This window comes from Hydra vulgaris, chromosome 01 (assembly GCF_038396675.1).
Source record: "Hydra vulgaris chromosome 01, alternate assembly HydraT2T_AEP".
Lineage (NCBI taxonomy): Eukaryota > Metazoa > Cnidaria > Hydrozoa > Anthoathecata > Hydridae > Hydra > Hydra vulgaris.
The window spans coordinates 61162501-61189953 of NC_088920.1; the positions used below are offsets into that span (position 1 = coordinate 61162501).

The 27453-nt window shown below is 23.8% G+C and overlaps 2 protein-coding genes across 3 annotated transcripts in view; one reads left to right on the forward strand and one right to left on the reverse strand.

Annotated features, from left to right (window-relative positions):
* The window catches only part of LOC101236372 (signal-induced proliferation-associated 1-like protein 1), a 70924-nt gene extending 54320 nt beyond the window's left edge, over positions 1–16604 (reverse strand). For both annotated transcript variants that reach the window (XM_065788849.1, XM_065788848.1), the window contains exons 1-6: positions 15898–16604; positions 12892–13072; positions 12299–12583; positions 10241–10393; positions 6812–6883; positions 3447–3533 (exon numbers count right to left, since the gene is read on the reverse strand). In XM_065788849.1, coding sequence (XP_065644921.1) covers positions 3447–3533; positions 6812–6883; positions 10241–10393; positions 12299–12583; positions 12892–13072; positions 15898–16550 — 1431 coding nt within the window. In that variant the 5' untranslated portion in view covers positions 16551–16604. The remainder of the gene's footprint in view (positions 1–3446; positions 3534–6811; positions 6884–10240; positions 10394–12298; positions 12584–12891; positions 13073–15897) is intronic.
* A 5146-nt stretch (positions 16605–21750) lies between these two features.
* The window catches only part of LOC100211375 (roundabout homolog 1), a 29849-nt gene continuing 24146 nt past the window's right edge, over positions 21751–27453 (forward strand). Inside the window, exons 1-4 of the mRNA XM_065788850.1 lie at positions 21751–21858; positions 23758–24030; positions 25476–25760; positions 27150–27425. Of these exons, the coding sequence (XP_065644922.1) occupies positions 21786–21858; positions 23758–24030; positions 25476–25760; positions 27150–27425 (907 nt within the window). The 5' untranslated portion in view covers positions 21751–21785. The remainder of the gene's footprint in view (positions 21859–23757; positions 24031–25475; positions 25761–27149; positions 27426–27453) is intronic.

The following is a 27453-nucleotide window of genomic DNA, read 5'->3' on the forward strand; positions in this document are numbered from 1 at the left end:
TCAACCTTCTTAGCAATTATTTTAAAACGCCATTAAAAAGTGTTGATTTTCAACCAGACGCCGCATTAAGAGAATGGAAAAAAGTAAAGTGGCTAGTTAAAACTGAATTTGATTGTCACCCAGTGCGCAGTTTGTGGAAAATTATTTTTCAAAAATATTATATTCAATTTAAAAATGTATGTTGCCTTGTTTCATTAATTATGAGTATATCTGGATCGAATTCACAAGTTGAAAGGACATTTAGCACTGTCACAAATATTTTATCAGATAAAAGACTCTCTTTGAGTCACGAAGTACTTGCTGATTGTGTTGTAATTCTTGGAAACCATAGTCTTTGGTTGGTTGAAAATTATAACGAATTTATGGAGAGTTCTCTCGCAAAATATATGAAAAAGCGTAGAAAATGTCTAACTACTACATCATTTCATTCTATTTTAAAATATTAATAAATATTGTTCAATATTTTAATTTTACTTTTTCTTGAAAAAATAAAGAGCTCATTTTTATCACAATATTTTTTGCCATTCTGTCCTATACTATTTTTTTTTTCTTTCACTAAAAATTGTAGATAAATTCTAAGGCTGCATCAAAAATTTGCAGAATACATACGTTTTGAACGTACAAAACTTGCTAGTTACAAATACAAATCACTGGTAAAGTAAATAAATAAAATGTTAATTTTTTAATTTTTTACTCCAAAACTTTTTAAAAATAAAAAATTGTTTTTTAGTAGCAGAGCAGAAATTAAAAACTAAGATATAATAATTTAAAAAAATCATATTTTCAATAATAAATTAATTTTTTAATGCATATATTAATGTTGTTAAACATTTAAAAAAATTTAATATATCATTTAATTATTTAATAATAATTTAAAAAAAAAAAAATCTTTTATGGTCACGTTTTGCGGAAATTTAATATACTGCGGTAGTTTTGATGTCTTTAAAAAATAAAAAGATAAAGAGAACTTTATGACGTCAAACTCACATTTAATTTTATAAAAATTTAAAGCTAATGCATTAAGCATTCATTATTTAAAACAAGGCCTGATATATATATATATATATATATATATATATATATATATATATATATATATATATATATATATATATATATATATATGTATATGTATATTTGTATATATATATATATATATATATATATATATATATATAATAATAATAATAATAATTATTATTATTATTATTATTATTATTATAATGCTGGTTACACTAACATTATTTTTCATTGTTATTACAACGTTATTACAACGAATTTACAATGAAATTACAACGTTATTACAACCAATTACAATGTTCTAATAATGTTGGCTACACTAATGTAATTTTTCATCAGAGTTACAACATTATAATAGCTTTACATTATTTTTAATGAATATTCTTCTTTTTTTTTACTAAAATTTCATCTATAATTCAACAAGGTAAATATTTATGTAATTAAAAACTGTACTAATATATTTTTTCTTGATGTATCAAATATTTTGAATATTTAATTTTTGAAAAATATTAAATTATAATTAATGGTTTTAACTTTTCTCCGAAACAAAGTAAAGTATTTTTTAACGTTAACAAAATAGGTTGCATTATGTTTGAATTTTTTAGAAAATGTTACTAAGAAAAAAGTTATATTATATTTGAATTTTATTTAGAAAATGTTACTGTTAGCTGACCTAACTGCTAACCTAAAAGTGTGAAAGGTCTGAAAATATATATATATATATATATATATTTATATATATATATATATATATATATATATTTATATATATATATATATATATATATATATATTTATATATATATATATATATATATATATATATATTTATATATATATATATATATATATATATATATATATATATATATATATATATATATGTGTGAGAGAGAGAGAGAGAGAGAGAGAGAGAGAGAGAGAGAGAGAGAGAGAGAAAGAGAGAGTATATATACATATATACAGTAAAAATAAAAATATATAGAGAGTAAAAAATAAAAATATAGAATAAAAAATAGGAAATCAATTCAACCAGCTAACAGACAGAATTGATGGTCAATTTATTTTTGCACAGTCAAAAATTTTATTTTTTTCAATTTTGTTTAAATTTTTATCTATGTAACATGTTTTTTATTGCTAAACTTTATGAATACAAAAACAACTTAATGCTTGAAAATTAGCGAACTGATATTCCTTTTAAATTAATAATTTCAAATAAAATTAAGTAACTTAATGTTGAACTTATTTTTTAATACTAAATCAGTTTTTAATAAATATTTAAAAAATTTAAACTGAATACTTAATACTATGAAATGCTACTATTACTTATGTTACATAAACACCATAAAAAATATAAAAAAGTCTACGCACGATTGATATTTTTATTTAATTTAAAAATAATTCATTAATTGCAATGACTTAGCAAATGGCAATAAAAGCTACAAAAAGAACAAATGCACAGTTGGAAGAGGAAATGTTCTTAGTTACACACAACAATTTCAAAAAATAATACAATAAGAACATTTTCTTTAAAGTCGTTAACTTTAAAGTTAACGACTTTAAAGAAAAAATATGTATATATATATGTATATATACACACACACACATATATATATATATATATATATATATATATATATATATATATATATATATATATATATATATATCAGGGTGTTAGCTAGCCCAATGGTGCCGCATATAACGCGAAATTCCCAATGGGCTTAAAATTACCAAAAGTCAATGACCTTTTTTTTTTTTCAAATGTTTTTTTGAGTTTTTTAGGACTTTTTCTAGAAAATTCCAAACATTTTCTAGAACAACAACAATAAAAATTCCCAATACGTCAAAAATGCGGTATAAAATTTATTTCTGGCTAACGCCCTGTATATATATATATATATATATATATATATATATATATATATATATATATATATATATATATATATATATATATATATATATATATATATATATAGACATATATATATATATATATATATATATATATATATATATATATATATATATATATATATATATATATATATATATATATATATAATAGATAGTAGTCATATCAAGACTGAGCCTTGAAAAATACTGATTATATACTTGAATATATATTAACACATTGCATGTGAGACACGGATTACTACATTTTCTGAAGGTCATTACTTGAGCGCTTATCCCATACTAGTAAGGGTTAGTGTAACAACATGATTTTTTTTCACTGTATTTTTGTATTTCATCTGTATTTTAGTGTTTAAAAAAATCAATTTAATTTAAAATTAACGTTTTATTTGTCTTTGTGAAGTTGCAGAGAAATTGCACCCGCAAACAATGTGTCAATAGTTGTAAATAAGTAATTAAAATAGCTGTAAATAAGTAATCATAAAAGCTTCTAAACTTGCTAAACAAACCTGCATTGTAAAAAATTTAAGTGAACGATAACTTGATCTTTCTCCATTGATCATTTTTGAAAACAGCCAATCATGAAAAAATTCATTCTGAAAAACAAAAACCAAGTAAAAACTTAACAACATTATTTACATTGTAAAACTCATGAAATTTATGGAATTAAATTTAAGATAGAGAGTCCTCTAGTTTATTCACAGTCCTCCATTTTAAATTTATGTAATATATGTTTATTGCACTCTCACTTTATCAGGTTTTACTGTAAAGCAGGAGCTATTGCTCTGTGCACATAAACATACCCAAATAAAATATTTAAGACTTCCTGGTACAATAAACAATGTTCAATAAACTTGTAACAAGAATATAAATTTGTATTTGTCTTAAAAAATTTAGTAGAAAGAAAACAAAATGTTCTTAACTTGATTAAATAAACTAGAATATATTATAAGAGTATATAATAAAAAGTTTTTGTTAAAGGTTGTTTAATTATGTTTCAGTAAAGAAGAAAAAAAAACTAACCCTTATAGCTTTTTTTTTTTTTTTTAAATTCTTATTATTGATATAAAAAATAGTTACTAATAAGTTTTTTTTGATTGAAGTTAGATAGCTATTAATGTCTTAAATTAATATATATATATATTAGCTTACCCTACTCAGTTTAAATTAGAAGAGAGGTTTCTATTGTTTTCAAACAACAAATGGAAAGTTTTGAAGTTGCTACTGGTCATTTATAGAATGTAATCTTTTCATTACATTCTATAATCAACGAATGTGATTTTAAAAATAGAATAAGAAAATCAAAACTTGACATTTATCTAAAATTAAATTAAAACATTTCTGTTGTTTAGAATGAAGCACATAAATTTCAAAAAAAAAAAAACCTCAATCACATGTTGTCAACTTTTATTAAACAATAAAAGTGTTTGTTATATTTTATGATAATTTGACCTAATCATATAATATGGGTAATTTATTAATGGGTGAACCTTTTTTTTTGTTTTTTTAGAAAACTAAAATAAGGTAAGGAGATTTCAGGTAATAAATTATTTCAATCTTAATTTTTTAAACTTCCTTTTTTGTAAATAATATATTAAACCATGATGGAAACTAAGTACTAATTGTTATAGTTATGATGTTTTTTTATATAAGTAAGTTGCACTCCGTTTTTAACAATTTATGTTTTTTTTATTTTAGACAGTCAATTTTGTTATTGACTAAATTATTTAGTTTAGTATTGTTATTTAGATAACAATAACAATAAAAGACACTTTGTTACATTTTTAAAAAAGGTAATATTTATATTGTTTTATTTATATGTTATTTATATATGTTGTTATTTATATTATTATATTTAAGGTTATATTAAGGGATTTAATAATCAGGTGTTTATGTGTATTTGTTTATTTATAACAGCAGTAAGAGCATTAACAGCAGCACAGGTTAATTGATTTGTAGTGTTGATGTCTCTATGTGATGTTTATTTCTTTTATCATATCATAATTGCTTTTGTTCATGTTAGATTTATCTAACAATAGTTTTCAGCATATTGCAGAACGAAGAGGGCCTGTATTCTATAAGGTACATAGAGTTTGAGCCTAAATTTAGTACAAAGACTTGCCCTGCCTTTTATTGGGAAAGTGACCTCCTAAGAAAGTGAATTATGAGGGTAGGGAGTGCTGGGAAAACATTATGCTGCATTAATGATTGGTATTTTTGTAGTTTATTAATATACTAATTGTAGATATAGTTAAATGTTTTTTGTAAATATATACTTTTCTATTTATATTTTGTTTTCTTATTTTGTATATACATAGTAATCATTAAATTGCATAGTTAATAATGTTTTGTTTTTAAATAATATTTTTTGATTTGTTTTATAAATAATAACTTGTGGCATTTTGTTTGTAAATAAACTTTGTCGAAAAGATATATACTATTCTTTTTTTCTAATAATTAATGCTTTTTTTTACTTGTCAAAAAGTAATATACTTTGTTACTTTTTCTTGATAATTGATGTTTTGCTAATTGTAAATAAATATATATATATTCATATAAGTAAATATATATACTTTTACTTCGCATTTTGTTATTTTAGTAAAAGCTGCTTTCAAATCTTGATTACTTTTAATTAAAGTAACTTTTCTCACATTTAAACCTGAGGCAAAGGGTTCTTAATGGAAGGGTCGAAATTTTATTATAAATATAAATTTCAAAAAAAACTGAAAGAAATGTCTTACAATTTTTATTTGTGTTAGAGATACTTAAGTAATTAACATATTTACGTAATCTATTAGGTAAATCTGCGCATCTAACATAGTAAAGAGACAATTTATAAATTAGGAAAATGTTATATTCAAACTTTTTCTTTCAAAATAAATAAAGGGGGTGAAGTTTCTAATAAGCTCTAAGTGCGTGAAAAGTAGCAACAACAAAAAATATATGTGTACTTCCTCCCATGTTTATTATAAGATGTTTTAAAGTATAAAACTTAAGTCGCTCACCCAAAACCTAGATTTTTTAATAAATAAATTTTCTACTGTTTACTTAAAAACATTGAAGTAATGAGACAATATAAAGAACAAGTATAGAATTGATAAGTTTGGAACAGACTTACCATGAACCATATTTTTTGAGTTTCAGACTGTTATTATATATAAAACCTAATACATATTTATTAATGATGAAATATGATAACTTATTACTTTTTAGATCAGATATAAAAACATATATTATACAGATAAAAATGATATTGAAGGATGTCAATAAAGAAAGAATTAATGCAAGTATATTTGGATGTGTAAAAATTACAATACTGAATATCTGAAAGACTAAGGTCACAAAAGAAACAGACTTCCGATCTTGATTAGGAAAAAAGGAAAAAACTACACACACAAAAAAGATGCATTGTCCAAGCTGTCCTTAAAAAATTTATACACGAGATAAAAGTTAAAACTGATGAATGACTGAATGAACAACATCTCTGGAAAAACTATAAGTCATTAGATGATTTAAAAACATCTTAAATTTACATAAGCACATAGATAAACAAAAAATAATAAAAATAAATAAAAACATCAACAAATTTACATTTTGTTAATTTAGATTATTTACTTTTTAGGTTTTTAGGTTTACTTTCTTTTAGTTTTAACATTTGTATCATATCATTTAACATTTGTATCATATCATTTGTATCATGTATCATATCATTTGTATCATATCATTTGTATCATTTGTATCATATCATTTGTATCATAATACTTGTATCATATCATTTAACATTTGTATCATATCATTTAACATTTATATCATAAAACGATGCATTATCATTTTAAATTATTTAACATTAAAATATCAAATAAAAAACCAGTACTTTTTCAAACAGTTGTGAGAATGGAACAGGTGGTCCAAAAGGTAGAACAGTCTTTCGGGAAGCAACTGAAACCTATAATTAAATTATTAGGATTTAACAATTAAAAGAAACTTTTGTCAACAAATAATATTCTTGATAAAAGAAACTTTCAATAAACTAATTTTCTTCTAAAATCTTTTTATAAAAATTTCAGGGTTTATTTTCTTATATAAAATAATAGAAAATTTTATAGAAAAATTGGATTAAAAATACTTACATACGAAATATGAACACAAAAAAAATCTTTTAAAATTTTTTTTCTTACAGTGGTACGCGAGTAAAAGGATATTTCTATTCTATCTTTGCTTTATTATCTTTATGCTTTATTATATATTTTTAACATAACTCTCACCTAGAATATGATTTCTTCAGACAATAAGGCCAAACCGCAACTTTAAGTAACTTATGCTTATAGAAAAAAAAAAATTTTAATGTTATTTACTTCTCTAAGGCCAAGAGAGTTACTACATTCAAAGAGACAATTTTATTATGGTTACAACATCTTTCAACTCTATAACTCCAAAACATGAACAATACCATTGCGGGGAAAATTAAGTTGACAGCATGAAATAAACAATTTTAAATTAAGACGGCCAATATAAACTTAACTTAAAAATTACCATTAATACAATAATATTTTGTTAGAATTAAAAGTTTGTTTTTATCTTAACTTATTTCTTAACTTTAAAACTATTTTATCTATAAAATCTTTATTAAATATGATACTAGAGTCACTTTTTTTTTTTTTTTTTTTTTGTTATTTACCTCCTCAAGGCCAAAAAGGCCACTACAGATGAGGAGGCTACTTAATAGTGGTTATAACCCTCTCTCAACTCTATAACTCTGAAACACGAACCTTGACAAACAAGGCCGCTGCGCGGGGAAACAAGTTGAGCACGGTACTACCAGGGACGTGGTGGGAATCGAACTCGGAACCTCTCGCTTATGAAGCGAGCACTTTAACCACTACACCACTACCGCATAAACTTACAGAAGAAAGTTACAGTTACTCAAAACAATAATCTTAGTTTTTTAAGTTACAAGTTTATTTATTATGCCTGCTTTGGTTATAAAAATCTATCCATGACTAAAAAATCGCTGCAAAAACAAAAAAAGATGAACTCAAAGAACTCATTTCATTTTTTTTTTTTAAATATTAGACAGTGGTGAAAAAAATATTTATACACATATATAAAATATATAAAAAAACATATATAAAATATATAAAAATACTCATTAATATGAAAGCAACTTGTATATATATATATATATATATATATATATATATATATATATATTTATATATATATATATATATATATATATATATATATATATATATATATATATATATATATATATATATATTTATATATATATAAGATATATATATATATGTAAGACCTTTGTATCAAACTTTTTTGAATATGAATGAAACTATGAACGCGTACTTAGACAACATCTCTGATGTCACACTAAAATAGCCTGCTGCCAGGGGGTTTCAGTATGTACATCAACTATCTTATGCCTGCTGCTGCAAAGGCATAGTATAATTAGAACAATCTTTTTTTATTTTTTCTTTGTTTTATTTCAGTGAGAGGTCAGAGATGATATTTAAACACACATTCATAGTTGTTTCATTTAGTTGTTGCTGCTTGGATTTCCTTTCTTCATAAGCTTGATTTTTTTAGGCTTTGTATTCATTTCTTTCCTTTTTATGTATTGTTTCAGCTAAATATATTTCCTTTTTTTTTTTTGACTTGAGTCAAAAAAAAAAAGAAAAATTTTTAGCTGAAACAATACATCGGCATCACTCAATAACAATACTCACGGCATCGTATTTATGTTTTAATAGGTCAGTGAGCCATAGGAAACATGATTTGAAGATGAAATTGTTACCACTGTTGATATTTGATGATTTATAGTATTTTCATTAATACACAACTTGACTCATAAAGTCTTCTTACTGCATCTTCTCAGTGTTGAGTTCTCCACTTGAAATGCCAACATATCCATATTAACCACATTTTCATTGTCCACATTTAACCACATTCTCACTTAACCAAACTAATCACATTTGTTATCCACATTAACTTTTTTTTATCCACTTTTTTTTATCCACATTTTTTTATCCACAGTTTTTATTCACATTCAACTTTTTTTACCAGTAAAAATCTAATACTTTTGCTTCTTAGAAATATTATGACATCACTTGTCAAATCTTGAAGAATGACCATCAGATAGGACAGCAACAGATCAATTGAAATTTTTATTGTCTAAATAACAGTCAAATAAACAGTTTAGTGGTGCAAAAAGTGTATGATGGTCTTGGCTGCCACTGCAATTGGTGGTGATGAGGAATAATATTCCTTCTCCTTTCTAGTAACACTATCAAGTCAATTGTTAATAGCACTAAGATTATTGATTAGTAAAATTTTCTTGATTGATCAACAAACAGCCTGATCATATTAATTTCTATTTACACTACTCAACTGCTTCCTCCAAATTTCATATAAAACTTTTCATAACTATGACATATTCAAAAACATTGCATTTTAATTTGCCGGTTGAAACTCTAAGATTAAAAAGCATTTTTTATTTATAACAACAAAAAAATAAAACTTTTGTTCCTTGATTACTTTTAAACAAATTCAAATGGAGTTTTTTCAAAAGCAAATAAACAAAAAAGTTCACTAAAAAACAAGAGTGTATTGATGGAAGGTTATTAGTGGAAATAGAAGGCAATTACAAGAATATTAATTTAAAAGCATAATGAAGAAAATGAATACAAATTTTTTCGTTCGTTCTTCTTTTTTTTTTTTTGAATAGAAAGTAAAAAGATATAGCTTTTCATTTATTTAAACTTTTCTATATATATTTACTTTCATTTACTTTGCTTTCTGAGGATTTTTTACTTACAATTGTGCAGTAGAAAAAAAAGTGCACCAAAGTATTGAAACTATTTTGTAAATTAAATGCAGAAATTTATGGAGCAATATTGGCAACAATAATATCTATTATTTAACCTGACTTTCTGAGGTGAAGAAAGCATATCCTAAATATTTATCAAAAGACACAAAAACTGTACCCAAAAAAATTTAATTTTTTAGGCAATCATCAAGTAGAGATTAGTATTTGCCCAAACATTTTGAATTTACCAGAATCTCAAAAAATACTTTTAAAAAGCATTTTGAGGTATTCTTATCTGTATATAGTCTATTAGTATTGTACATATTGATTTGTTCCTTAACTTATTTCAACTGTAGAGAGCATTACAAAGAAAACAGTCAAAGTTCTTAAAAAATCTCAAGAAACTTGCATTTAATAACAACCTAAAATCAATCTTAAATTTAATTTTTTATCGTGTTATAAAACAGTTTATTAACATACCCTGTAAAATATCTTGTCATTGATGTAATGTGGTTGAACGGCAATAAATATATGCAAAAAGTTGGAACGAACTGATGCTGGCTCAAATTTAGCACCAGGTTCAAGAAACACCAAACAAACAATATCATTTCCGACATGGCGCTTTCTCTGAAGCTGAAAAAATACATGCACACATATAGACAAAACAAAACAGCAAAAACACATGCATTTACATATACATATGTGTATATATATATATATATATATATATATATATATATATATATATCTATATCTATATAGAGCTATATATACATAAAAATATTACAATAAAATTTGATAAAAGGGTTAAGTAGGATTTACAGTTTATTTATATAACTATATATACATACTGTTTTGTTATTCACTTTTTTTAGTCTGATGTTCATATTAATCGTTATAAATCATGCAATTATCAAGTTTGGTGTTTACGTGAAGGTTATATAAGCAACATTAACATTCCTGTAATTTATTTCAAATTATTCCTGTATATTTTATTTAAAGAGACTTTTGCTATAATTTGGGTAGAGCGAATTTCGATAGTCTCACGCTAATAGTTTAATAATTTATATTAATTGTTGATATTTTTACATGATAAATGGCCATGAAAACAAGAAATGTTTTTCAATCTACAATATTCACTAGGGTCCCCATTAAAATAACTTTTTTTTTTAATGTCTGCTCTCACCCTCTAAATGTGTTCTATATAATAAAATAATACTAAAATTAGAAAAATTTTGAAAAAAAAAATTTTTTACGGTAGCTCAAGACCCTTAAACATCAGACGGGTCTCTATAGTTATCAAAAAAATAATTCTTCAAAAGTAAATGTTGGGTCTCAAAAGAAGCGAAATTACATAAAAATTCAAAAAATAATCATCATTTTATAAAAAAATTGTTTTAGATTTCACTGCTTAAAAAATAACTTATTCAAACAAAAATTAAAAATATGCATTTTTACAAAAAAATTACAATTTTTTCTCTCAATGTTTTTTATAATATGGCAATTATTATTAAAATTTTTATATATTATTACATTTCTCTTCTTTTGAGACCCAACATAGTATACTTTTAAATAACTATTTTTTTGATAATTATAGGGACCCATCTGATGTTTAAGGATCTTAAGCTACCCCTAAAAATCTATTTTTTTTTTAATTTTTTAATTCTAGTATTATTTTATTATATTGAACACATTTAAAGGATGAGAGCAGACATTTGAAAAAAAAATTATTTTAATGGCCACCCTAATATTCAAATTTTGGCATGAAAAACATTTTATGAATCAAATAGAAAGAAAGTTAAGAATAACAACTATAACACTTTAGAATATTTTTTAAAAAAATTGGAAGTGTGTTTAATAGAAAACAATTCAAACATTATCAATTACACCAGAAGAAGAATTTAAATCAATAGTAAAAGAAATAGATTATGCTCCAGAATTAGGCCAAACTTTGAATTGTTTTCGAGGAGGCCTGGCATTTATGACCAGTGAAGAGACAATTGATTGAAGCAGGACTTGGTTGCAGAATAGCAGCAAGAAAACTTTTCATTTGGTTCAAAATAAATAAAAGACTGGAGTGGGTAAAACTATACGAAAAGGGACTATCAATGACTGACAACATGTTCTTTAGACCATCAAGTCGGAGTTTCAAGTCTTTGGTTCCAAGAGATCATTTATCTAAAGAAAAGTTGATGAACGGATGATAAAACAGAGTGTGTTGCCAAATGTTAAACATGGTGGGGGTAGTGTATTGGTTTAAGGCTGTTTTGGTGGAAATACCACAGATGACATTGTAAAAATAGTGGGAACAATAACAAAAGAAGTGTATTTGGACATTTTTAAAAGTCATACCATATCTTAGGGAAGTCAAATTATTGGGCGATATTCATTTTTTAAATTAAGAAAATATCTTACTAATCTTTTCTTTAGTTAAAAAAAAATCATTTTTCAACTCCAATTATTTGAAAAAAAAAAATTATCTGTTTTTATTTTAGTTTGGTTTAAAATTTAAAGAAAACAACTTCAAGCATTTTTTACCTTTAAATCATCATGTTCATCCATCGGTAGTAATGTTGCAACATGAAACATTACTTTATAATTTCTCCATTCTTTGTATATTGAATACTCTCCAGTTAATGAATGCTTTGTATCTAAACCACCACTATACCCCTTAAATCCTCCTAACTTAACCCTATCACCTAGGAAACCAAGAAAATCATCAAACTCTTTGCTGTGTTCAGTGTTCGTAAAAAATTCTTCTTCTAATCTTTGACCTTCTTTTACAAAAATAAGACCAACTTTCAATTCATCTTTTAGCATAACCTAAAATTTAAGTGAAAGTTAAATTTGAAATTTCATTTTTTTTTTTTTTTTCTTTTAAATTATAAACAATTTAATACTTTAAATTTCATATTATTATTAATACTTTAAATTTCATATTATTATTAATACTTTAAATTTCATATTATTATTAATACTTTAAATTTCATATTATTATTAATACTTTAAATTTCATATTATTATTAATACTTTAAATTTCATATTATTATTAATACTTTAAATTTCATATTATTATTAATACTTTAAATTTCATATTATTATTAAAATAGAAAAAAAAAACTTATGATTACTTTGTCTAAACTTTTTAATTTTGCAGGAGATTCTGGATTAACCATTTTTGTAAAACTTGATGTCAAAATTAATCCTTTTCTAACTAGATCAAGCATAGGCTGTTCGTCATATTTGTATAAACAAAAACAAGAAAGTGGGACCACACTTTCAATAATATGTGAAGATGACCTTAAAAGGACTCTAAATAAAAAAAAGATAACATTAATAATATTAATCGATCGCATCCCATAATATGACCATGCAAATAATATTTTGTTTTGACGATTTGACCACAGCTTTTAAAATATTTTTAAAATTTAAAAATGGGTTGAAAAAACTTTCCTAGACTAAACTAAAAAAACCATTATTTTGAAAAAAGAAAAGAAATTATAGAAATAGAGAAAATAAACAAGGACTCAACTAAAACTAAACCACAAAAAATAAAAATACCTGACTAAATAAAACTTAACTAAAAAAAATAATTAGCTAAATTATTACTCAAAAACTAAAATGCTAAGTTTATTTAAACCAAGTTTTTTTAATTACATTTGGAATAGGGCTTGGCAACTGGTTAACCTGTTTTTTGTTCAGTTTTTTTGAAACCAAAAACCAGTTGTTTTTTTCTATAAAAAAAAGCAGTTAAACATTACTAAATAGATAAATAGTTTGAAGATTTCTTGTTTGACAAGCTAACAAGTAACAAGCTAACAATGTAACATGGAAAGCACAAATATCATGAAAATATATATAGTTTTAAAAAGCGCTTTGATGTTGTATTTAGTTTTATTTATTTCAATTTTTTTTTTTTACTAATTATTAATAGAATTAATTCTGTCAGTATGTATTAATTAAATATTAATACATACTGACAGAATCTTTTAATAACATTTAAATTTTAAAAAACTTATAATAATCAAAGCAATCCAGAAAAGACAAGTACCACTAACTTAAAGTATTTTATCAACTTTTTGAAATTTTTGTTTATTGTTTTATTTCATTTGTTGTTTAATTACTTTAATTTGATATTGTTAAATAACAAAATTGTGCACCACATTTTTGAAATAAAATAGTATTACTAAATTTTGAGCTTTCTTTTATTCTTCTTGTTTTTAAAACTAAAATTTAAAAAACTCTCTCTATGGACAACATTTTAAAACTCATTTTAAAATGTTATTTATAGAATTCTAAAAACATTTGTAAAATGTATTTGTTAAATATTCAACATTATATATTAAAATGTCAGCATGCTGTATTTTTGCATAATGTTAAATCTTCAATATATCTATATATTTTAAATATGTTTAATTTTTAAGGTTCTGATGATAAGATCTTTATGATCTTCCTTCGAAAACTATCTTTAGATTGTTATTACGCTGAATTGTATATATTTTTTACAAGTCTTAGATGTTATTATGTATCATGACTTATATTATTATGTATCACAACTAACATTGTAAACTGAAAAAAAAATTATAAAATTAAAATGATTAAAGAGCAAAAGCTAATTTTTTGTAATTTGTTTTTGTAATTACTTTTGTATTACTTTAAATTTTGTATCACTTTAAGTATCATATTTCGTATTATATTTTTACATTATACTTAGTAAACAGATCAAATGCATAATTTTTAGTTAAAATTAGCTTATTCAGTTATGAATAGTATAAAAATATAAAATAGGTTATAGAGTTGCCACAAAGAAAGAAGGATTGGAAAGAAAAAAAGAGGCTTAAAAAAAAATAATCAAAGTCCATTAGATATGAACTAAATTAATAGTGAATAAAAAAAGATATAAAAATTACTATACATTGATAAAAATTATTGTTTAATAATTAATGAAAAAAATTATATTTTTATGTTAGCTGAAGTATGAAAAAATTTTTTTTAGTTCACAGATTTATTAATTTTGTAGATTACATTAAATTTATTTTTGTATTAAAGCATATTAATTTTGTAGGTTACTTAAAATTTATACGGCAAGAATAAAAATTTGCTTTTATAATAAAAAAACGGTTTACTGGTTTTAAAATTTAAAAAATGCATACTTGAATAATTTATATAATATAAATTAAAAAAATTTTATACAATTTTTATTTATACTTCAAACAAAAATTATTATCAGTAAATTATTACTTTCTTTAAAAGCACTTCACTAATATAAAAGCATTATTAAAGATAAAAGTTTAGATACAACTTATTTCTAAATAAGTGCATAACCCTGCTAATGTAATGCAAATAAAGAGCATGACTTTCATAAATCTGCAAATTTAAAGACTGCATATATATATTAATATAATTGCAACTAACATCATCTAATTCACTTATTAATGTGCTAAACACTATTATATACTATACATTATATATCATTTAATTATATATTAATCAACTCTTAAGAATTAGATAAATAATTGCTTCAATAACTTTCTGAAACTGTTCTAAAACTGGTGCAAGTAAGCCAGTTAACCCATATCAAAATTGTTACTAGGTTATATATATAGTCCTAAGTCTTCAAAATTGAATCTTTTGAATGAATGGAACAAATAAGAAAGAAAAAAAAGGAAGTTTATTTATAAAAATTTCAAAATGGTCTTTTGACAAATATGCCACCCACTCCACTACCATCATTTGAAGATGCGTGTCATTGCTACAACCCAATTTAAAATATTGAAAAAAATTAAACATTAAAACAAATAGAATAACAATAGAATAATCACAGAACTAATAAATAATAATAAAGAGTAAGCAATTTAATAACAGAATATATTTCAAATTTATTTGAATATTTGTGTATTTTAATTTTTTCACAAATCTTCATACTTTTGATTCTTAACTTCCATTGACTAGAATAATTAGAAATATATATTTATATATATTCCTCATTTGTTTTTTTTTGTTTTTTTTTAATTTAATAGTATTTCTAAATATGTACAATCATATAAAATGATTGATTTAATAAATGATTAATAATAATAAATAAAATAAATATTTTAGACTTTTAAGTTTAATTATTAAATAATTAAAAAATGTACCTATAGCAACTCCTCCCTGATATAAATCCATGCTTCATGCTTAAAACTATAGGACCAATACTTTCATCAACACAATAATAGTTAGTGTGATCATCATCAGCAAAACAAAGTTCAAAAAGTTCTTCTTCAAAAAAATCAATTTGAAAATACCCATCACTGTGATTTGTACTTAATTTCCAATAAGGTATTTCAAAATTAGTCCTGTTATAAGTTCTATAAAAACAATAAAATGGACATTCTTCTAACACACATTCAATCCAATACCCATCATTGATAAGTAACAGCTCCCCACCTGTGCATTGACACTTTATAAAGTCATTGTTAGCTTGTGATGTAAAAGAAATTTCTTTTCCCCTACCATGCCCCTCTATCTTCATTAATGCTACCTGCTTAAATATCCCTAGTTCTCGAAAAAAATTCTCATGGACATTTGGTGATTCATTGTCATGATGCAAATGACAATAAAATTTTTTTCTAGGTGATAAAAAGTAAATCTTTCCGAACAATATTTGCTTACATGAAGCACATTTAAAACAGTGTTTATGACAAAGATATTGATTTCGCTTGGGTGAAAAGTAGAAACCTTGATTAACTTCTACTATTTGTTCTTGACAGATATGACAAATAATATCAAGACTGTTTATCATACTCATAACTAATTAACAATACATATGCATATGAACATTTTTACTATTACATAACAGCCTAAAAAGTATATTTAAAAAATCAAAGGTAATAAACATACATTTATTATATATTATTTTAGATAATAGCTATTAACAATGATGTAAAAAACAAGTTTTTTTAAACATTCAAGTTAGTTTAAATAAGTTAATAGTTATAGAAAATGTTAGGAATAAATAATATCAAAATCAGGTAGCTGACAAGTTAGTGTTTGGAAATGTAATATGTAACAATATATGTAATAAAGAGAGATTAAGATTGCAACAAAAACTTTTTCTCTTTGATTTTTTCTAAAAATAAAAAAAATGAAATGAGAAAACCTCATATTATATCTTCAAAGTATAAATTTAAAAAGTACATTAATTACTTATATAGTGTCAAAGTAACAAAAATATATAGAAATAACATAATATAACAAAATATATAAAATAATATAAAGATTTATTTTTTTCAGTAAAAGAAAAAAAAAAATTGAAAATAAAATCTTTCTTTTTTATACCATAAAAGATTTTCTTCTTAATAATTATTACTTTTAAGGACATTGTACTTTTGTTCTCATAACTAATTTGTTTTATATATATGTGTATATATATATATATATATATATATATATATATATATATATATATATATATATATATATATATATATATATATATATATTTATACATATATATATGTTAAATAAAACTAACCATTATACTTTTCAACAATACATTTAAGAAATGAATATCAAACATACAACTCAATAAAAAAAATTCAGCTTTTAATTTCATTGTTTGTCTTCACTTTTATTTTCTAGATTATGTTAGAACTTTGATATAATTTTTGTTTTGACTTATTTCAAACTTTTATCAACATTTACTTAAAATTTAAAGAATCTTCTCTCGATATTCAGCGCTCTTTTAGCTTACACCTGAGATATGCATGTTAATTCATACTTTTTCGTAATTTGCTACTTCAAAATAAGTTAAATAAGTAAGTTAAAGAAATAAGTTAAATAAATAATCATAAAAAAAATAATGTACTTGTCATAAATGCAAATAAATTTATAAACATTCAAAAAAGCATTAGTATGCAATAGGCACCATCCTGGATATTTACAAGTAACTATTAAAAGATCCCCGGTTGAAAATTATTCTTGTTTTTTAATGTTTATGTCTGTTTTTTACGCTAAAATATAAAGCGTAAAATATAGTAGAGGTCACAATATTTAATATAAAATCGAAACATTTTTTAAACTCTGACAGTTTTAATAAATAATTAGAAAATAAAAAATAAACTTGTATTTTTAACAACTTCTTCATTATTTTGATACTGTTGATTCATAAATTTGTGTGGTCGTTACAAAATTTTTAATTATTTAAGCATAACATATTTTTTGATTGTTGCGAGAGTCTCCCGCTTTTAAACATTCCGTCCGATTATTAAAATTATTGCGGCGATGAAGCTAAATCGCTGATTAACTCTCTAGAGTTTATCACCGCGAATTAGCATAAACATTTTGCAGCAAATCGTACTGCAGAAAAGTATTACCTTCTTTTGATTTATTTCATTATGAACAGAATTATTATATAATTTTTTTTTTCGTTATAGCGTAAAAGGTAATTATGTTTCAGTAGAGATAAATCACATTTTTAGACAATCGTTTTCAAACTTAAATAGATTTCATAAAAAAAAAGACTAAAAGCAATAGGTTTAACAACAATGGAGAAAAGAAGAGCAAGAGGAGATCTTGTACAGCAATACAGATTCAAGCAAAATATTGACCCCATAAGTTGGTACGAAAATCCACAATCGGCATCATCATTAACTCGTTCAGGTTTGGCTTCTTCGGTTCGGGGCAACAAATACAGATTAGAAAGAGAATACGTACCATCATATTTACCGAGATATAATATCTTCACCAACCGAGTTTATAATATTTGGAATTTGTTACCAAATAAAATAATAGTAGCAATATCGATGAGTGTTTTCAAAGTGCGAATACATAAATATTTTTGATAACTTGTGTTTTAAATTGTGTGGGCTGTCTATAAGACGATGCTTGCATCGTACTCCACAATTTATTTTATTTTTAAATACTTTATTTTTTTTTTTTTTTTAATTGTAATTGCTACAGCATTAAATATTACTACTACTACTACTACTACTACTACTACTACTACTACTACTACTACTACTACTACTACTACTACTACTACTACTACTACTACTACTACTACTACTAACACATTCTTTGTTTATGAGACAACTTTTTTCATTTATGGTATAACAAGCTCGGAGGATTTTTTACAAACTATCTAAAAACTGTAGATGTTAGGGTTCAATTAGTAAAATTAAAAATTTTAAATTTCCTACTGAATAAAAAACTTGCTTTATCAAATATTTCTTTCTAATACATAATTATGGCTTTGAAAATTAGTTTTTATTTTTTATAATAAAAAAAGGTTTTTAAAAATTAAATATACCTTTAAATTTAGGAAGTTTTATAACATACAAAATGTTTGAATAATTGTAGATTTACTAATAATATATAAACAGAATAAATAATTTGTAAATTCGATTATCCTTTATAATTTTATAAAATTTTAGTCAATAGAAGTCTGTTTTCCATATTGTTAGTATTGGAAAAAACGTATTTTGTTCAAACATGGCATTTATGTATATCGCTAAAATCATAAAACCTTTTGTAAAAACTTTTTAAGAAGATTCTCTATATTGTTAGAAATCTTTATAATGTAAGTGTTGAATTTAAAAATATTTGTAGTATAGTATACACCTCATAATATCGGTGTTTGTAGTGATAAATTTACACCACATAACAATGGTGCTTAACTATGATTTTTAAAATCTAAAGTTTATGTCGCAATAGCGAGTTCAAAAAGGTATGTACAAAAAGAATTTGAAAATTCGCACGTTCAACTCTAGTCATTCCAGCTAAGACAACAACCCAACCATCAAAAATTTAAACAAACAAAAACGTTCTTGTAAAGCAAAGAAGTTAAATTTTTTTTTTTCGAAACAATTTTGAAATCTTTTATTTTATCTTTTTATGTAAATATTGTTTGTGCTTTATGCCAATCTATACCTCACAAACTATTGTTAAAAAGAATATTATTGTAGAGAAAAAAAAAGTTTAGAATTTTTATTAGAAATTTAAAAAAAATTGATGTGTTTATAAGTTTTATTATTTAATGATAATAGTTGGATCAGGACATATAGCAGATAAATCCAAGGTGTGTCAAAGCCATCAAAAGTTTTTTCAAAACCTATGCAGTTGTGTATAGTAGTAAAAAAAAATATAAATAAAATAATTAAAATTAAATTTTAGCAAAATAAAAACGTTTATAACTGTAAAACTCTACGTTTACATTTTAAGGCCCAGTAATAACTTATCACATTTAAGGTAATTCAATGTGATGCGAAGAGCCCGGTTATCACAATGAATTACCATTGTGCATTATTTAATTACAACGCATTAGTGAGACAATGTATAAAGTGTTTAAAATTTTAAATAGTATTTTAACTTTTTGAGACTTGATTTGAGAATCGATTTTAAAATAAAGTTTAAAAGGGTTTCAAAGTTTTGAAAATTTTTATGTTATAGGATCCCAGCCTTTTTTGCATCACACACCAATTTGAGGTAATAGCCCATACTTTAAGTATATGACCTGACCTGAAGTTTCCGAAAAGAAACAGATTGTCCGTTGGGTTTAGTTTTATACTGAACGTATTATCTTAAAAATATTTCCTGCGTATTTATTAGTTCCGGCTGATACCGTATCTAAGCGTCCGTAAAACGATTGACAAACAAATTTATAAGTTGTCTGCTGAAGAATGCTTGATTCTTATTTATATTTTAATAGCGGCGCTCCATAATCAATGTATTGATAATGAATAATTTAGCGATAAAAATAGAAATCTAAGTCTTGTGTTTATAATTTATGCTGTGTGACATTCAAAAGAATGTTTAATTTAAGCGAAAATCTGTCATGAAATGAAAATATAAAAATAATATTAATTTGTAATTTACAGTATTAGTTAATAAATTTGTTAATCATTTATGAGATATACTCAATTTATTTAACAAGTAGATTTATTATGAAGAGATAATACTTATTTCACTTTGTGTGCGTTAACTTGAAAAATGTCGGTTTAGCCTTTGTTTTATCGTTAATAGTTTTAAACTTAAAGATGTTCAAAATGAAGCAAAATTGACCACATTTTTTTTTATTGCAACGTGTTTTGATTTTAAGAATTCTTTTATAAAAACAAGTATGGAGCAAATTCAATGATGTTTCTTACTATTATTGTTTACAGCGTAAAGAGAAATAGTAACACTCCAGTTTCTTATTTTTAAATAAATATATATTAGGATGTCATTAGTATATATAATATATATATTAATGACATCTTAATATATATTTATATACTATATAATTATAAAATATTTATATATATATATATATATATATATATATATATATATATATATATATATATATATATATATATATATATATATATATATATATATATATATAAATGTATATAAATGTATGTATATGTGTATTTATAAATGTAAATGTATATATATCTTGGTTGTATAAAAATAGATTCAATTAATTTGAAAAGTTTATTTTTATATATAGCATCATGTTCAATGTTGTACAAAATACAAATATGCACAGGATTGTATATATGTGTGTGTAAATATATATCTCAGAAAAATTTAACTAATATAATTAAAAAAAAAAAAAATTGGAATATATAGATGTACAGAAATTTTATTTTATGAAACTAAGTTTTGTATCAAAATTATAAAAATTCAGTTTATTTTTTTATGTTATGTCAATGTTAAAGGAATGATAAATTTATTTAGAACTATTTGAGTATTTTTTGATATACATATTCTATGCATTTGCCAAATTTCAAAAACTAAAATTATGTTGTAGATACTAGGTTATTTACAACATGATTTTAGTTTTTAAAATTTGGCAAATATATAAAATACAGTTTTTCCAATATCTTTAATGATTGATTTAGAAAAGAGTTTATATCTTATATATATATATATATATATATATATATATATATATATATATATATATATATATATATATATATATATATATATATATATATATATATATATTATATATATATGTTTAGGGTTGTAATTTGTATATAATCAATAAATAATGGCATGTTACTATTGTATTCTGTTTATTTACTTCTCTTCTTTCTGCCTCCATGTATTCACACTTGAAAATGGTGAGTTATTTAATTGCATTTTATTTATGCTGAATTTTTTTTTAATTTTAAATTTTTTATAATAATAAATGATACTTTTAAGCTTTAATTTAAGAGATTTAAAACCAGCTGAGACTGATCCTTGGTTCTGAATATTTGAGAATTTTGTGTTTAGGATTTTTTAAATTTTTTTTACTAATATGTAATTATTTAACCAACATTTTTTTCCTTGTTTTATTTAATGCCAATATAGAAACTCCATACTTTATAGAATTTTCATTTTTATAAGTGCATTTCCATTTCTTTAAGTGATTTTTTATTTTTATCTGTTTTAGCAATTAAAAGCTAGGACTTAAAGCAATATGCAATTATGATTTTCTTAAAAAATATTTATAAAAGAAGTTTTTTTATCATGTTTTAGGCTACCTGAATAAATTAAATATATATATTTTTATGATTTTTTTTTTTTTTTTGCGTCATAATATGGCTACAGGACATTTCCATTTCTGCGCGGATTTTTTATTTTTCTTTATTTTAGCAATTAAAAGCTGGGACTTAAAGCAATATGCATACTATTATGATTTTCTTAAAAGAAGCAAAAATATTTTTATCACATTTTAGGTTACCTGAATAAGTTAAATATATAAATTTTGATCATTTTATTTTTTTTTATGCATAATAATATTGCTACAGTTTGAAATTAAACAATAATTTTCGAAACGCCATGCTTTAGCTAGAAATAATTGATGCCATTTCTCATCAAAAATATATTAAATATGAGTTGTAGTATAATATTTCACTTGAAATACTCACAAGCAATTTATTTTCTTGGAAATATCTACATGAAATTGACAAACTTGCAACTTCTGTGCGTGATCATTCATGAACTGCATTTAAATGATTGCTTTGACTTTATGATACATAGTGCAACCCTGTAACTTTCTGGAAATCTTTACTAAAGTTTTCCAGAAACTAATATATTATTTTTCAAAAAATATATACTGCTGAAACTTAATTTTCCCGATAAATTAAAGTTTATTTATCTAGTAACAGAAATTTTAGTTTTTCTGTTCTAACCGTGATTTGGCTTCAAACTTAATTTGTTCTTTGTTAACATTACTAATGTATACCATTTTTTGTTTTCAAAATATTTATATAGGTTAGAATTAAATGAGAGTAAACTGTCAGTTTTATTATTGTGAAAATAATAGACAAAACATATTATGGAAATGCCCATAAGCATTTGTATAGTTCAATCATTTGCTTTATGAACAAATTAATGTTTTTCACTTATTGTTTAATTCAATTTCAACAATAATCAAGTTCTTATTGATATTTGCATATTGAGCACACACTAACTTAATCTTTTTATAGTGGCACCTTATTATATTTGTTTAAAAAATTAATATATAAACAAATAGATAATTTGATTTATACACTTAATTGTTTAGAATCCACATTTTTTTAAACAATTTTCTCTAAGAAATCTAATATTGTTGTTGCTTGCATCTGTAGACCCCCTTGCATGAATAGTATGTCTATCCTATTTCAGAAAATATATGCTACAAATAAATATGTTTTTAAATTCCAATATAAAAACATATTTATCTGTAGCATGCATTTTCTAAAATAGGATAGCCATACTTTCATGCAAGGGGTCTACAGATGCAAGCAACAGTAAGCAATAGTGTCAGATCCATTTAAATGTTACCCAAAAGTAACTTTTAAATGGATCTGATACTATTGCTCATTGACATTATGAAGTTTGATTTTATTTTGATTAATCTTACTTTTTAAATATTTCCTGATTTATTACTTCGGCATTCAAAATTAATTACTACTCTGCTACAATCATTGATAATTTTTTTTGTTGGAAACAAAAACAACTGGACCCCTATTATAATTATAACTTTATTTTAGATGATCCACGTAGCCCTATTATTAGACAAAAACCGGCTTCAACAAATATATCTGCGGGTGAAACATTTCAGTTAAATTGCTATAGCTATGGTGCACCATCTCCAACGATCCAATGGTATAAAGATGATAAGCCCTTGAATACCCATGTTGTTACAGAAACTGGTGCACTAGTGGTTAAAAATGCACAAAAAAGTGATGAAGGTTTGTATAAATGTATTGCAGAAAATCCATACGGCAAAATTGAAAGTCCTTCAGCTACTGTGAAATTTATATGTAAGTTTATAACCTATTTTTTAGTTTTAAATAGATATAAAATTATAGAAAGGTTTTATCTGGAATTTCAAAGCTATGAACTAAAAAGTAATATAAAACAAACATTTGCTCTTACTAAATTTAAGCTATTAAATTTTATAAATAACAGCTTTTTAAATAATATTTACATTTTTTTCTCAGAATTCGTTGTAATTATTACAATATTAATTACTTGTAGTAATAATACAAAATAGCATTTGTGCTTTAAAGCTGCATGTGTTTTATATTACCAGGTGATTACAAAAAATTAGGACTGACTTTTAAGAGCAATTACTCCCGTAGTTTTTAGGCTAGAGAATATATAAAAGTATTATTTAATAAATTTTGTTGATTATTTATTTGATTATTTATTTCAATTAGATTTGTCTTAAAAAGTCCATTTCTATGGATTTGACCAAATCTAAGATAAGTTGATCCAAAAAGTAAAAGAACAAAGTTAAGGTCTGTAATGATTATGAATTTAAAAAATTTTATTCTGGTTTGTAATTGCTTCATGTTTTTTGCTTGTCATTTATTCTCATACACAGCCGACAGATTGTTGATGTTTTTGATAAAATTGATGTCAAGGGTCTTGTAGCTGTTGGTTATGGTTTTGGAATAATGCAATGATGCCGGGTCTGGTTCAAACTTGGGCTTTATGCATTATTTAAAGCTTGACAGAGTCTTTTCTATGTTATTGCAGCAGTCTGTGCCATTTCTGTTGATCGTAAAATACGCTGTCATACTTAACGATCAACAGCAGTAAGGCTCATTGTCAAAGATGACCAATTTTTCCTATAAATTAAAATTAAGGCAATCAATGCATGACTTCATTTACTTTTTTCGGCTATCTTGTCAATCAGTGTAGCATATTTTGTATAGGTTTTGACAATACTTGGCGAGAGTTTTAATGATATGAGAATGAGTGCATCCAAATTTTTGACTGGCTTGTCTCATCGAAATCTGATCACTGTGGTTAAGCATGGTTTCCAGATGTGATGACTTTTAAAGTTATGATTTTAACCACACAACCACTTTCTTGCACTCTTTTGTACCTAAAAGTAAGTGATTGTGATATCTAGAAATGTTTTGGTTGTCAAATTCTCAGTTCATAAAAAACCGTGAACACTGTTTTAATGAAAGGGTCAATTATTTATATTGCAAAAAATTATGAAACAAAACAATAAAATTGCAAAAATAATAACAGTCAAAACTTACATATTTTAATTTATTGTTTGTTTAAACACCAGTTAATTTAGTATTATAAATAAATAAAAAAATTAAAATAATTGCTAAAATTTATATAGTATAATTAAAATAATAGAATTTTAAAATCAATTTATATTTACAATCTAGAACCATTTTAAAAATAATATCAAATGCAGTTTGTTTTTTATTAATAAATGACATTATTTGACTTTATATAGATATTGACGCAGTATTTTACCAGAGTCCAGTAAGTGCAAACACAACTCGCTTACAGGATCACACATTTAGATGTATAGCACCAGATGGTTTTCCCATCCCAATAGTGACTTGGCTGCATAACGGAAAACCATTAGCAACAGACAATTGGAGCTTGCATAATGATCGCTATGTTTCACTTTTAAAATTGACATATTTGTCATGGAAAAACCATGGAGAATATCAATGTAATGCAAGTAATATTGCAGGATATACTTTGAGCAATGTGGCAGTGCTCAAAGTCAAAGGTATTAATTAAGTTTATAATGTTTTTTGCCTTTGTTTTAAGTTTTTTACAACATTAAAAAACATTAAAAAGAATTTGTTATTAAAATATTTTTTTAAATGCTAAATAGCTCATGGTCACATTTCTAAGTCACAGTTTAAAAGAATTTAAGCGACAAAATTTTTGTATTTATGTTTGTGGTTTATCTAAATATAAAGTATGTTAGAATCAAATAGGAGTTTAAGTTGTTGAAACCAACACAAAATTATCAAAAATACTTTTTTTTTTTTTTTTTTTTTTTAATTTAGACTTTTTAAATTTAGACATGCATAATCAATTATTTATTACATAATTAAATACTAATAATGTAATCAAAATTACATTTAATTTTTTTTTCAACGTAATTTTAAATGCATCAACTATGCTATGATTGGAGTTAGCGTACTAAAATATCTCAAAAAGTCCACACACACCCCTTCCCCTTATACGTACTCTACGCAACACACACCCTACGCTCCAAAGTTGTGAGAATGAGTTATAAAAATATATTTTTACCATATTGAGTTTGATTTCCACCACATCTCTGATAGTACTGCGCTCAACTTGTTTCTCCATACAGCGGCCTTGTTCGTCAAGGTTTGTGTTTCGCAGTTATAGAGTTGAGAGAGGGTTGTAACCACAACTAAAGTAGCCTCCTCAACTGTCATTGCCTTTATGGCCTTGGGGAGGTGAATTCAAATTAAAAAAGTTTTCTACTAATTTTTAAATAAAAAATTTCACCTACTTATTTATTAATATTTTAAAATTTGAAAGTTATGACCTTGTAAAATTTACAACCCTCTTATTTTGGGGAGGGTGGAAACTTTATATGGTCATAACTTTCAAAAATATTAAAAATAGCAGAGTTTAAAAACTTGAGAGTTACAAAATGATTAATGTAATTATGAATTTCAATCTTTAACTGTAGAATTATTAAATTGTATTTTCTTTAACAAGTTATTGAAACGCTTGATTTTAAAAACAGAGATTTTTGTTTAGGCAATGGTTCGAAAGTTTAAAATTGATTAATGTAATAATGAATTTCAATCTTTAACTGTAGAAATATTAAATTGTATTCTTTTAACAAGTCATTGAAAAACTTGATTTTAAAAACAGAGATTTTAGTTTAGGCAATGGTTCAAAACCACCTTCTGGAACAAGCTACTTTTTTTTTAACAAGTAGCTAGAAAAGTGTTACTTTGTAATCAGAAAGAAAAATTTGATAATACTATAACCTTATTTTCTGATGTTTTTAAATTTATTAAATAAAGTTACTTTGGGAGTTATAGTATAAATTATGTTAAAACAATAAATATTCGTAAATAATTCATGAATATTCAATAAATGTTGCATTTTCCTATATTATTTTCAGTACCAGCACCTGTTATTATTTCAAAACAAAACTTAACTGAAGTATATGAAGGAGCTGTTGCAGTTTTATATTGTGAAGTGCAATTCTTTAATTTATATCCTGATCGCATATGGACTAAAAAAGATGGCATTCTACCAGAAAAAGAGAGATTAAATTATCCGAAAGATGGCTACCTAGAAATTAAAAATACTAAGTTAGGTGATAGTGGTATTTATGAGTGCACTGTATCTAATGATGCTGGATCAGATAAATTCAATAATCAACTCAGAGTGTTCAGTAATAATTTAATTTAGTAATTTCAACA